Source organism: Streptopelia decaocto (assembly GCF_964273445.1).
Source record: "Streptopelia decaocto genome assembly, chromosome: 16".
NCBI lineage: Eukaryota > Metazoa > Chordata > Aves > Columbiformes > Columbidae > Streptopelia > Streptopelia decaocto.
In genome coordinates, this window is record NC_138671.1 from 976,447 (window position 1) to 990,141 (window position 13,695).

The 13,695-nt window shown below is 59.1% G+C and overlaps 1 protein-coding gene across 6 annotated transcripts in view; it reads left to right on the forward strand.

Moving 5' to 3' along the window:
* Positions 1-13,695, forward strand: part of BAIAP2 (BAR/IMD domain containing adaptor protein 2) — a 39,074-nt gene that overhangs the window by 15,841 nt on the left and 9,538 nt on the right. For all 6 annotated transcript variants that reach the window (XM_082067022.1, XM_082067019.1, XM_082067017.1 and 3 more), the window contains 5 exons: positions 997-1,058; positions 1,335-1,406; positions 1,703-1,840; positions 11,756-11,908; positions 13,229-13,456. In XM_082067022.1, the coding sequence (XP_081923148.1) occupies positions 997-1,058; positions 1,335-1,406; positions 1,703-1,840; positions 11,756-11,908; positions 13,229-13,456 (653 nt within the window). The remainder of the gene's footprint in view (positions 1-996; positions 1,059-1,334; positions 1,407-1,702; positions 1,841-11,755; positions 11,909-13,228; positions 13,457-13,695) is intronic.

Consider the following 13,695-nt stretch of genomic DNA (forward strand, 5'->3'; position numbering starts at 1 on the left):
TCCAGATGTGTTTTTATGGGCTGCACATTTGGGGTTTTGAGTTATGCCAGGTGCTGTGCAGCTTGTTCTGGGATGGCATGTGGGATGCTGCTTCCCTTTGGGTGCTGGGGTCTCCCAGCCTCCGCCGGCTCAGAGACATGGCTGCTGGCTTTGGGTTTACGAGTAGCTCCTGCAGCCCGGAAACCTCCTGGGAAGCCGCGACTCACCATGCTGGAAGTAAGATATTCCTAACTCAGCCCTTACAAACAGCTGATGGAGCTCAGCTCTTCCCAAAAGCTGCTCTGACCTGAGATGGTGCTTTCGGTCCAGCAGCAGCATGGGCGCCTCTCCTGAAAGATGCTCCGGTGTGTGTGTCTGGCTCCGGCGCTGGGGGTTTGCTGAGGCGGACACGGCCCTTCCTCCCGGAAACACGCAGTGGGTGTGGGGCTTGGCTGAATTCTGCATTTGAAAAGAAGAATTAAAGGAAGAGGCAAAGAGGAGCTGGGATGCCTCGGCCTCAGCTGTGGGCAGCGGTTTGTTGGTGGGGCTGCCCCGCGGTGTTTGCGGCAGCCCTGAGCGCAGCTCTGCCCTTGCTGCCCGTGCCTGGCTCGGCTGCCCAGGCTGAACAGGGCTGGTGGTTTTGAGGCAAATCTCAGCCTAGGGCTTAACCCTGTTTGCGGCTCCGTGACCTGGACTGAGTCCCAGCGCTGTCTCTCGCTGCCCCGCTGCTGGGGACAGGGACACGGGTGCTGTGTTGGGCTTTGGGCCGTGCTCACAGCTGGGAGAGCATTGGGCGAAGCTCCTGGCTGTCACGGAGCTATTTAAATACACATCTTGGTTATTAGTGCAGCATATCTCATCTTCACCTGCTCGCTCAGTATCTGGACTGTGAATTGGGTATCCCAGGTGCACCCATGCATCCAGCTGCAGACCCCTCCATGTGAGCAGGGTGCTGCCCGCCCCAGCCCCGGGGTGTCCCCCCCAGGATTGATGCCTCACCCTGTCCTGTCTTTGCAGGAGACGTGCTCTTCCAGATGGCCGAAGTCCACAGGCAGATCCAGAACCAGCTGGAGGAGATGGTGAGTCCCAGCCGTGCCGCGGGCGCTGCGGGGCCCCAGCCGGACACGGCGGTTTCCCATGTCTTGTCCAGGCAGCACCAGCCCCTCTGAAGTGGATTTGCTGAGCTGGAAAGGGTCTGGTCTGCTTGGGCAACTACTTCTGCATTGCTGGGTCCCTGTCTGAGTGTCCGTCTGTCCCTCTCTGCCATCAGCTCTGTCCATGCAGCCCCTCTCCCCGCCTGCCCCACACAGGCTTTGCCAGCCCTCACCAAGAAACTGTGTTTTCTCTTTCTGCAGCTCAAGTCCTTCCACAACGAGCTCCTGACGCAGCTGGAGCAGAAGGTGGAGCTGGACTCCCGGTACCTGAGTGTGAGTTACGGACTTGTCCGCAGTACAAGCATTGGCTCCCGTGTCCCTGTGGTTCCCGTTCCTGCTGCTCCCCCTTCGCCCATCTCCCTGCTTGGGGACACTTGTGCCCCTGGTTACAGATGGGTCCCCGGCCGTCACACGCGTCACCACGCGCAGAACAGCATTTTCCCCGATGTCAGGCTGTTCCCATCCCTGTTTGCTCTCTGGGCCATGGGGATCCTGCACCCCCCGGCAGCGGGTGCTGAGGCCAGGGCAGGGGTCCGACTGTGCTCAGGGCGTTCTCCTGTTGCATCCAGGCTGCGCTGAAAAAATACCAGACGGAGCAAAGGAGCAAGGGGGACTCGCTCGACAAGTGCCAGGCAGAGCTGAAGAAACTTCGGAAGAAGAGCCAAGGCAGCAAAAACCCCCAGAAGTACTCGGACAAGGAGCTGCAGGTAGGAGCTGGGGCGATGCCCATCCTGCGGCCGTGCAGGGCGGCGGGTGCTTGGTACTGCGTGCTGGACACGGCCCGGCTCTCGAGCGTTTCCATCGGGGTTTGCTTAGCGGCATCGGGGCAGTGTGGGGCAATGGGAGGTGAGGATGGGGAGGGGGTGACAGCCCGTGATGGGCGTGGGGTCTCGTGGCCGCCCTGGGGAGCTGAGGCAGGCGTGGTGCTGGGCGGCGCGGTGGTGACCAACCCTGCACTGTCCCCTGCTCCCAGGGCTTTGGGGATATTTTGGCTTAATGAATGAACCCCAAAAGATCACTGATTTCTGTTGTGCAGATCAGTCCTCTTCTGGATAGTGTATTGCTTAAGTATTTTCTGTGCCTGCTGCCGGGACACCCCTTCCCCCGCCGGCGGGGGTGGCACGAGCCGGGGGCGGCCGTGGTGAATCACCGCGGTGTGATCATGGGGGGTTGCTCACCGACCATGTGCCAGTTGCTAAGTGGGTCCCGGCTGTGCAGGGCTGGGGTCCCCTATGGCACCCCGGGGCAGTTTGTGCTTGGGGTGGGCATGTGTGGTTGGGGTGTCGGGGTTCCCCGAGGGGAGAGTTGCGGCCGGGGGGCTGCGGCACTGGGGTTACTGGGATGTTCACAGCAGGAGTTAATGTCTTCTAGAGTTTGTGACCTTTGGTTCGAGCTTTGCCTGGGGTGCAGCTGAACACGGCAAATTTTAATGAGAGACTGATGCACCAGCCTGCAATCCTGCTCTGGCTGAAGGTGCTCCTGCTGCTACTCGCATTGCAGCACAAGTAGTACCTTGAAAAGGGGACAGTGAACCCCAAAGCCAGAAATTACCTGCTATTGTCTCTGAGGCATGAGAGGTTGTCGTGTTGTGTCACTTTGGAAGCCCCAGGCCGGCGATGTGTCCAAATGACCCCGCTCTGCTGGAAGGGGACCGCTGCCGATGGCGCTTTCCCCCCGGGGCTGCACGCAGAGTTGCTGTGAGGCTTATGCTGGGGAAATGACATTCTTAATTGCACCGAAATTTGGTAAATCGGTCATTTCTCGGTGGTGTGAATCAGAACAAGCACTGAAGGAGAGAAACCCGCCTGCAGTCGCCCGGTGCGCAGGTCCCGGTGCGCAGGTCCCGGTGCGCAGGTCCCGTGTGAGCTCGGGCTGGGTGGTGGCACGTGGGTGTCCTGCTGGCGCCTCCACGGAGCCGAGCAGCCTCTGAGCAGCAGCCCTTGCTCCGAAATTCCTGCCGAGCTGGAGCAGCCCTGTTAGGCAACGAGAGAAACCCAGATCAAACCTGCTTTGATATTCCCCCACCTGCACAATCTGCTGATAGGGACAACAGAGCCAAGTTGCCGCCGGAGCCCCCTGTCCTGCCCCACCCCCGCCCCGGGCGGCTGCTGCGCCGGGATCCTGGACCCCCGCAGGCACAGGAGAAAACCGTCCCAGCCGTGGTTTGATGCTCCTGCTGTGATGTGGCGGGGATGGGATAGTCCTGTTAGCACGGGCAGGGAAACGGGATCAGCCTTTGATGCTCTTAATCTTCCAGCAGTAAGCAGTTAGGAAGCGCTTATCTCTGAAAAAGCCTTATGATGGCTTTTGAGCTTAAAGAGCTATGAGACTGCTCGCTGCTCTTTTCCCACCAGATCAAAATGCGAAGTTAAATTGCTGAATTCAGCCAAGAGGGCACTTTTCCCTCTGCTCTCTGCTGGCTGCAGTGCTGGCATTTCCTTTCTACACAAAAAGAGAGTATTTGGGGCCACCCTTGATGCTGTTCTTGCCTTTGCTTGGCAGTGGAGAGGGGCATTGCTGTAAGGGTGGGCCCAGCCTGGAGCTACCTGGGTGTTGGGACTGGCTTAGTGAAACTGGTCTTAGTGAACCAGGGGCATCTGCAGAGCTCCTGGTGTTGTACCGTGGGGCTTTGCTCGACAATAATCTTTCTCAAGTGGCTTAAAAGAGAGAACCGCGCAGATCACCCTGGGGAGCTGCTGCGTGTGGTTCGGTTTGTTTAGCTGGCCCAAAGCCACCTCTGTGGTGTCTTGTAAAACCCCCGATGGCCCCCACGGAGGCTGCTGGAGGCACCTCGTGATGCTTGTGGGGAGCTGAAGCCTTCGCCAGGCTGGTGCCTGGGACCACAGACCGACCAGACGGCGGCGGGATGGAGCTCTTCTGATGGGCTGTTCGGATTACTTGTCTCCTAATGGGAGAAGGTGCTGTTGTTAGAGATGTCCTGGTAGCTCCATCAGTCGTCTCCTTCAATAAAGCAATAACGTCTGACTCTTCTTTTGAAGACTCATCCACTTAAGCTAGTGTAGCAGTCAGCAGACAGGAGTCTGGTGCTCTGTCATCATCTCCCTTCGTATTTAATGCTGTGGGAAGCAGAATTGGTCCTTTCTGCCTTTTCACCACTTGTTGAGTGACCACATCTTGTCACCGCCTGCGGGTGAGGGGGGTGGCGAGTGAGCACGGGGCAGCGGCAGCGCTGTCCTGGGGGAGCTGGGGCTCCTGGAGCATCATCTCGCTCTGCTGAGCTGAGAGGAGACTGGGGGCTGTTCAGGCTCTGGTTTGCCAGGAGGCAGAGGGACCCCCTCACCTGGGCCAGGGCACCAGCATGCCTTGGGCCCCACAGTTTGCTGGATTGATCAGGAAACCCAGTAAATCAGCCCAAACATCTAACCCATGACTCTTCAAATTCAGATTCTTCCCCTTGATAAAGCAGAAATAAATGCTGATATTCAGCAGGCACTGCACATGACTAATTATCGTGTGGCTGGTGAGCAGCAGCTTCGGGAGCCCTGGGGCTGAGGAGCTGTGCTGGGATCTGGGACGCTGTGCAGCGCTGGGATGCTCAGGGGTGCTGTGCTGGGGATCAGACAGCGCTGGGATGCTCAGGGGTGCTGTGCTGGGATCAGGCAGCGCTGGGATGCTCAGGGGTGCTGTGCTGGGATCAGGCAGCGCTGGGGTGCTCAGGGATGCTGTGCTGGGATGCTCAGGGATGCTGTGCTGGGGATCAGACAGCGCTGGGATGCTCAGGGGTGCTTAGGCTGCTCCGGAGACACATCTGTCATGTGGAGGGAGCTGATCCGGGGCTGTCTGCAAGCCCCATGTCATCTGGCCACTGTCTCTGGTGCTTGTTTTGTGGACTTTAATAGGTGAGGATGGGCATCGCAGGATTAAAATGGTTGAGGATTTAAAGCACCTTCTGGTTTGCAATAAAGACAACTCAACGTAGCTTAAAAGCGGCTCAAGGTGCAATTAGGCTGCAGGAGTGATTTTTCCATCTCCAGAGCTTTCTCTGTCATGGTCAAGAGAGATGCTGAATGTCACAATAAAGCCAGGTTTTTATTCCTTGTGAATCAGTCCAGAGCTTTTGTTCTACATGAGGAATGAAGCTGAGACAGCAGCTGCCTGCGTGTCTTGTCTTGGTCACGTAGTTGCTGAGACTTTTTTTGACCTGTGGTGAAAACCAGAAGAATAAACCAATTCCATTCACTTCATGTCTCTTATGAAGAAGAATGAAAACAATATTAAGATTAAACAATAACCAAGGAAGCTAAGCTGCTTTAATTTCATTAAACACTGGTTATGATCAAGCCATGAAATCAAGGTCACGATGGGTTTAGGACCTTGATTGAATCAGCAACTCCACAATGAAGTTATGTTGGTTCAAACTATTTATCAAATCATATTAGTGCTACAAGCAATTGGATTTCTCCTTCGGGTTGGGACGAAACCGACTGTAATTCACCCTAAACAGCAAAGCTGCGGTGGGGGGCTGCGGTGGGAGGCTGCGGTGAGGGGCTGCGGTGGGGGGCTGCGGTGGGAGGCTGCGGTGAGGGGCTGCGGTGAGGGGCTGCGCCAGCCCGGCTGTGCCGGCAGGTGGCCGTGACTGCGGGGGGACAGGGGGCTCCCTGCTCCCACAGCCCCTCCAAAGCCGGGCTTTGCTGAGCCGAGGTGATGGGCTGCGGAGGCTGAGCTCAGCTCCTGCCCAGATGTGGCTCCTGCTCATCCACACCTACACCTATGGGAATATTTTAAGCATTAAATACCTCTGTGCCAAATAACTGGGAGGGGGTTTATAAACTTTTGTAATTGAAACCTCATTTTGATATTCCCATCAGGAGAAATTATTTTAGGTATAGGTCAAGAAGCTCTAACTGATAAGGAGTTTGCACAAACCAGGCTACAAGGGCTTATGTGAAAGTCAAATAGGGAAGAATTATGTAAAGGCTCCGTGGCTGCAGGTGGCTCTCCAGGTTTTATGGTGCCTTAAGCTGGGTGTCCAAACCACCAAATCCCTCACAGGGAGGGGAAGTGCCTGTGAAACACTTGGTGGGCGATGCAGCAGGTTGGGGCTGAGCTGCTCCGGCCGTGGGCAGCGTCTGAGGGTCCTGCGTGACGTGGGCAGCTCGGGACCGAGCAGATCCCGACTCGGGAAGTACCATCCCGGGCGTTCACGTAGCTCCGTGGTGTTACCTGCTCGTGCCTGGGACCTTCCTGAGGGGCTCATCCCTGTGGGATCTTTTGCCTCTGTTACAATCAGCTGTGAACTCAGGGGCTGGTGATGTTGGTCCCTCTCACCGTGGGGCTGCAGCCCCAAGGGTCCGGGGAGGCTTTGGGTGCTCGTGGGGCTCCAGCGCTGGCTCTGCTCTCCAGACACGGGGCTGCAAGAGCCACACGCTGAAGCGGCTTTTTCAGACTTTGTGGGCTGTGGTACTTGTGAGAGAGTCAGCACAGAGAGGAGGGGGCTCCGTGTCCCCATGAGCGGCTGTGGCCGGGGGGTGTTTGCCATGGCCGGCAGCGTTCCTGCCACCTCGGGTGGGCTGCAGGCTCCGGCACACAGCGTGGTTCCCTGGAACCGGCTCTACCAATCTATAAGCAGCTGCTGTGAATATGCAAAATGAAATTGTGAACTTCTTTTTCTCTGGGCTGAGGTGCCTCAAATGACTCCTGCAGAGCTGGTCTGTGGGCGCCCGAGCCTGCGGGTCAGGGCCACGTCTGACGAGGGTTTGGTACCAAACCTTGTGCACTGAGCTGTGGATCTGAGGTGTCTCCGTGTTGAGGGAGCGTTTTTAAGCAGCTGATTGTGAAACCCCCACACAGCGGCTGGAGAAGGCGCTTGCCTGCCAGTTTGCTCTCTGCAAATTTTATGTAATGTCACATGTGTGCGTGGATGGTGCTGCACAGGAGCGGTGGAAGGATGAGGCTGGTGCTCCGACGAACAGATGTGTGATAAAGGGAATGTAATGAGGGGAGACAGCCCTTCTTGGGGGCCAGGGCAGCTGTCAGGGTTGTGCTCCCTGGTGTCCGCTCTGCACATTATTCCACCTTTGGCAGCCATCGGTGTCTGCGGCGCTGCAGAGGAGGCTTGGCCGCGGGTGATGGAGCTGGAGAGGCTGGTGGGCGGCGCAGCGGGGGCCGCCACGAAAACCTCTTTCTGGGCTGGAGATGCTGTGCAGGGCAGGGGCCGCTCATCATCTCCTGGGAAGGTGCTGGGCACTGTGTGCACAGAACCACCCGACAGCGGGTGCTGCGGGGACATCTGTGGCTCTGCAGGTGCTCTGTCCTTGCAGTGAAACGTCTTGGCTCCCGTGGTGACACTCGCATGGGTGTTCTCCACCACGGTTGCTTTATTTGCCGTATTGCGAGAGGCTGAGCCACCCCGGGCCCGTGGCTGAGCTGTGCTCTGCTGGGAGCTGCTGCCCACAGCCCCGAGCTCCACGTGGCATCGCCGTGTGTGCCCGACCAAACCCCCCACCCGCAGGGAGCTGCGCGGGGACGGCGTCTCCCAGGGCCCGCAGCTCCGGGGAAGCAGGGGGCTCTGGGGTGAGGAGGAGCCGTCTCCTTGCCAGATCGGCGGGGTGAGCATCCCCAGGCTGCTGTTTGCTTCAGCTGGGCTGTCTGTGCCCTGACGGAGCCTGAGCTGGCTTTCCTTGAGACTGTTCCACAGCCTAGATGCTCTTTCTCTGTTAATCAGCCTAACTCTTTCTTATTTTATCCCATTACTTTCTAATTATTCTCCCTTGCGGCTCCCTAAATAAATCCTCCCTTCTCTTGTTCAGTCCTTCCAGGTATCTCAGCCTGCCCATCGGCCGCGCAGCTCAGGTCCCTGCCCTCCCTGTCCCTTGTCCCCCGTCCCCGCTGCTCTGTGCTCCCGACGTTTGCAGCTCCGTAATGCTGATTTCTGCAGTTTTACTCAGTGCTTTAGCATTGGCGCTGCCCTTGGCTCACGTTCCTCACTGTTTTGCACGTTCTTGGCTTGGATAGAACGATTCAAACTCATTTTTTTCCAGTAAGGACGGGGAATTATCAAAGGCTTGGCTGAAGTTCAGTGACGACGTTGCTGTTTCACCTGCACTAGCGATGCTGATGGCAGCGTGTGCTTGAGAAGAGCTCGGGTCTCGACATTTCTCGGGTGCTTTTTGGTGGTGGCGCGCGGCTGCTGCCAGCCCTGGCAGGACCCGCGTGTGCCCTGGCTGTGCTGTGCCAGGGACGGCAGCGGCTGCTCACTGGGGACTTTGCAGCATCATGTTTCTCCTTTCATGTTTTCTTGTTCCTAGTTCACTGTCTCTCCTGTTGGAGCGGCTCGGGCGGCTTCTGACCGGAGCCCTGCCAGGCCAGCGTGGCCAAGCTTTGCTCCCCCGGCATTTGCCAAACCGGAGGTCCCCGGCGGAGCCCCCCCTGGGGCTGTCCCCGGGCTCCCCCGGGATGCTGCTCCACCCGAGCCGTGGCAGCATCTTAAACCAAAGCTCCCCCCGCGCCGCCGCGTGCCGACAGTGCTAATTAGGTCAGCGGCTCCCGGTGACTTGGCAGTGGATGCGCTCGGGAGGTGGGGGGGGGACGGGGGAGTTATTTGAGGTCTCTCCAACCTAGAAACCCAGAAAAGGTTTCTGGAGCTGTGGGGTGGCTCCGGCACAAGCTCTGCCTTTGGCACGGCCATGACCACCGTGCTCACCGCCCTGGCTGGACCCTGCCCCCTCGGGCGCTCCGCTCACAAATGGGGGCCTTTTCCTTCCTTTAAGCCAGGATTTTTATTTAGATGATGCTTAAAATATGGATGTGAAGCTGACAGCCTAAATCAGGCTCTGAACTGAAAATGCATCGCTCGAGCGGTCCATGCGTGTGGGAGCTCTGGAGATGGTGCTGCCGAGCCTGAGCACCGGGGGCCCCTTCCCCGCCCCTTCTGCCGCTGCCAGGTCGCAGCAAGCTGAGAAATGCGTTTGGCTGGGGTTCCAGATGCGGGAGGGCTGCAGGACCCCCCTCCGTCCCCAGGGAGAGGAGACTGAGCGGCAGCCCCGAGCCCGCTGGTCCAGGCTCCACTCGCTGCTCAAAGATGCTGCTCCTTGACCTAAAGCAGCGAGATCCGACATCCTGGTCTGTGTGTTGCTTTTGTTCCTGTGCACCCAGCACGTTTAGCAAGGTTTTTATTTCAGTTGTCTTTCCATGTGTTATTTGAATGTACATAGTTTTCATTTTGGATTTGCTCAAAATGACAGTCTAGTGAACAAGAAGCGTTGCTCACCATTTTGTAATGTAATAACGTGTAAAAATCAAGGCTCTGAATAAATCAATGGCACATCAGGCATATTTACATAAAGTACATAAAGCGCTGAGAACACTAAATTTAGAGCATAGGCTCCCTGCTTGCAAATCGACATGTTCTAACTGGCTGCAGCCATTAAGACAAGCCTTTCTTCAGTGAAATAATTAAAAGTGTACTTGCAAAACAAGATGGGAACCGGGGACGTAAATAAAGCTTTAACTTGTGTATTTAAATCAGGATTAAAACTAAAAACGTAACATTGCTCAGATAAGGAAGAATTGTCCCCCTGTTGCAGCGGGCTCGCCCACCCGCGTCCCCGCGCCGTGGCAGCGTCGTGCGGGAACCCTGGGCTGTGTTGGGACGGTCCTTGTGCTGCTGAGCCACAGCAGCGGGGATGCGCTCATCCCACTCCTCACTGCTCCTTCTCCATGGCCCGGTTTGGAACTTCGGCAGGATGCGGTTCAGGTGGTGGGGGCTGCGTTTGCTCCCGCTGCTCCAGGTGCTGTCGTGGTTGTGGTTCCTTCCAGACCCGCGGCTCCGCAGGCGCGGGAGCATCGTCCCGCTACTTCCCTCGGGAGAGGAGGGAAGGGAACTTATTTGGGAGCTGCCCATGGTGGAGGCACGTGGGGCCAGCGGGGCTCGGTGACCCTGGGTGTCGCAGGGCTGCGATGGAGGGGCCGGGGCGCCGGAGCGTCCTTCCCTCCCGGCGCCCCGTCCTCGCTGCCAGGCTGATGTCTCTGGGCTCCGTCCCGGTGCTGTTCCCAGGACTAAGAATCCCCGGGAGGAGGCGGCGCGATCGGCAGCCCCCCCGGCCGAGCCCACTCGGAGGGCGCTTTGCCACGCGTCCCACGCCGAGCGTGTCCTCCCACGCCGCCCGCGCCTGCCCGCTGTCCCGGCACCGCGCTGGCCCTGGCACCTCCATGGGGCTGCTGGCACCGCCCGGCTGCTGCCGGCGTCCCTGCGGCCGGCCCCGGTCCAGCTCTGCTCTTCCCACAGTTTCACTTGGGGTCCATGGAAATGCCTCCGTTATTTCTGCATCTGCACTCAACAGTGTCAGCTCAGTTACCTTCCTTTATTTCTGTTCCCAAACACAGGCATCTGCACTGCTTTCCCCATCTGGGGGAAAAGCAATTCTCCTTGAACCAGGATTGTTGGTTGCGAACTGGGTTTTTACCAATTTCTCACCCCTTTTCCCCACCTGTTGGTGCCTGTGGGGAGACGCAGATCCCAGTGGGTCGTGCCCAGCTCTGCAGGGTTTGCTCTCGGGGAGGATGCTCTGGGCAGGCCAGGAGCAGTGGGAGCTCCAGCTCTGATATAAGTCCCCTTTGAAGTCGGGGATGTCACTTAATCTCACTGCTTTGTGGTTTGCTCCATTTTATGTGTCTGCTAATAAATATTGTAGCATGCTAAAAATAACTGTTAAACATGAAGAAAGAAGTAAAGCTACTTTGGGCCCTGAATTTCCAGTTGAGTGCCCTTCTCAGGCTTTTTCAAACAGGGTTAGCAGTGCCGGGGCTGCGCGGTCGGTTGTGGCTTTTTGGGGTGGTGCTGCCATCCCAGGGCAGAGCTGGTGGCAGGAGGTGTCACAGGGCAGGAGAGGACGGTTCGGGGAGCTGGGGGCATCTCGCACCCTCTGTGCTCGGGGGTGCTGATGGATGTGGCCAAGCATCAGCCCTGCAGCCCCAGGTGTTGCTCTGAATCCTCCCATCTGCCACGTTTGCGTTGCACAGGTCGGCCTGTGCCGCTTCCATGCCCATACGGCGCTGGCAAAGCCCCATGTGGTGCAGCTGAGCTGGCAGAGGTTCTGTCGGCAGAGCCAGAGCTGCTGCCAGCGCAGGAGCCTCTCACCAATGCGTCTGCAGCACCTCGGGGTGCACCGGCCGCCCCTGTCCCCTCGCTGCTTGTGGCTGGCGCCAGGGTGCTCCACGGGGCTGGGTTCCCGGCGGGCTGTGCAGTGCAGTGGCTGGGGGGGAGGGATGAGCGGGGGGCTGTGGGGGCCGTTTGCAGCCCTGGGTGCCTGGGGAGGCCGCCGGTGCCGCAGCGCGGGGCCCGTTTGGTGAGCGGGCGGCTGCTCACGGTACAGCTCGTCCTGCCGCCCGTGCGGGGCTGCCCACGCGCTGACTCAGCGCCTCTGCGTGGGGGCTCCGATGAGTAAGGGTGGGTTGGAGGGGCTGCGCAGGCACATGTGTGCGTGTCCTGTGCTGGGGGGGCCTCTGCAGGCACGGCCACCCCCCCCAGCCCCACGGCCGCCCCCCCAGCCCCACGGCCGTGGTGCTGACCCCTCTCCAGAGGATGCTGCAGCATCCCCTGCCCCGTGCAGGGAGGGGCAGAGCAGCGATGGCAGCTGCCTCTCTGCTTCTTTCCCCTCCAGTACATTGAAGCCATCAGCAACAAGCAAGGCGAGCTGGAGAACTACGTCTCTGATGGCTACAAGACGGCTCTCACGGAAGAGCGGAGACGGTTCTGCTTCCTGGTAGAGAAACAGTGTGCGGTAGCCAAGAGCGCCATCACCTACCACGCCAAGGTGAGTTGGAGCCGCCGGGCTGCACCGGCACCAGGCGGATGCTCCTGTCCTGACCTGTTGCTGACAGATTGGGCTGAGATTCCAAAAGCTGCACCTGGCTCCCTCTGACCCCCACCTTAGCCCTGGCTTTAGCAAAGGCAAGGATTAAATCAAAGATTAAACTGCTGCTGCAAACCCCTCTTGCCTGCTCCCAGGCAGCCCGTGGGGCTGGAGCTGCTGCCTGGCAGCCCGGGGAGCGGCGGATCCCAGCGCTGGGCCCGAGCAGAACCATCCGGACAGGGGCTGGGAACGCCGGTGCTGCCCCCGCAGCCTCGTGCTCCTGTTCTGGTTGTTCCCCGCCACCACCCCCCATCGCTCGCAGCACCCATCTGTCACCGCCACACTTGGCATTGGCAAGAAGGAGTTTGGATTAGTCAGCACTGTCCTCGCACTGCAGGATGGATCCATGTTTCGCATCTGTGAACCCCTCCTGTAGTGCAGAATGGGGAAAAAGTCCGCCCAGGGGTGGTGGGTGAGCGGGCACGGGGTGCGGGCACCTGCAGCGGCTGCGGCACGGTGGAGCCAAAGACTCCTTGCAGCAGCACGTGGAGGGCGGTTTTACAGAAGGGATTTGCAGGTGGTTCGTCCAGAGCGGGGTGGGCGTACGTGCGATGTGGGCGCCGGCCCCACCAGCCCGGCAGCCGGCGTGGGCTGTGCCGGCTGAGAACGCCGTCCCGCTGCTGCCTGCGGCTCCGTGGGGGCTGGGTCCGAGCCTGCGAGCCGGCGCCCCATAGTAGGGAAACGCTCTGGAACTTGGAAATTGGCTTTAAAAGAGGCTGAGGAGTGAGCTCAGGGTGGTTGGGAACATTCCCTCCCTCGGCTGGTCGCGTGGTGGGTGCTCGCTCACACAGCGTGGCTGCGTTACCTGAATAAGGGCACGCTGCGCCAGCTTCTCCCCCACCGTGGCCGCGGATGCTGCAGGTCCTGCCCGCGGGCAGGGAGCGGCAGGTTTAGCCGCCGGGCAGTGCGGCCGGAGGGAGATGAGTTACCTTTTCCTTCCCTCCTTGCCATTTTTCACGGCACCTTCCTGGTGCAGCTGCTGTCAGAACCTGCAAGCGGCAGGTCCCTGTGTTCTATCCTGTCCCTGTGTTCTATCCTGTCCCTGTGTTTGATCCTGTCCCTGTGTTTGATCCACTCCCTGCCATGCACAGAGGAGCCCGTCAGTCCTGTGCCCAGGGTCAGCCCGGCTCCGGAGCTGCGCGGCGCTGCCCGGGGAGGGGTGCAGAGCTGGGGGGTTTCCCGCAGCCCCGTGTCCTCATGCCTCGTTTCTCTGTGTTGCAGGGGAAGGAGATGCTGACGCAGAAGCTGCCGCTGTGGCAGCAATCCTGCTCAGATCCCAACAAGATCCCGGAGCGCGCCATCCAGCTGATGCAGCAGATGGCTGCCAGCAGCAATGGCACCATCATGCCAAGCCCTCTGTCTACATCCAAATCCAACCTCATCATCTCTGACCCCATCCCTGGTGCCAAACCTCTCCCTGTCCCCCCGGAGCTGGCACCTTTTGTAGGAGTAAGTATCTCCATGGTAGACGTTGTGCTGCCCTTCTGAGCAAAGCTGGAGGGACGAGCCTGGGCCGGTGTCACCGCTGTCTTCAGCAAGTTGCCTTTTGGTGGATGTCACTGCACAGGGGTGGGCAGCTCTGGGCACTTGCTGCCCTGGGATGCAGGAAGGAGCCTGGATGGGATGGGCAGCCTGTCCCGTCCCATCCCGCCAGGGTTGCTGAGCTCTGGAGGGGCAGGGGCTGCAGT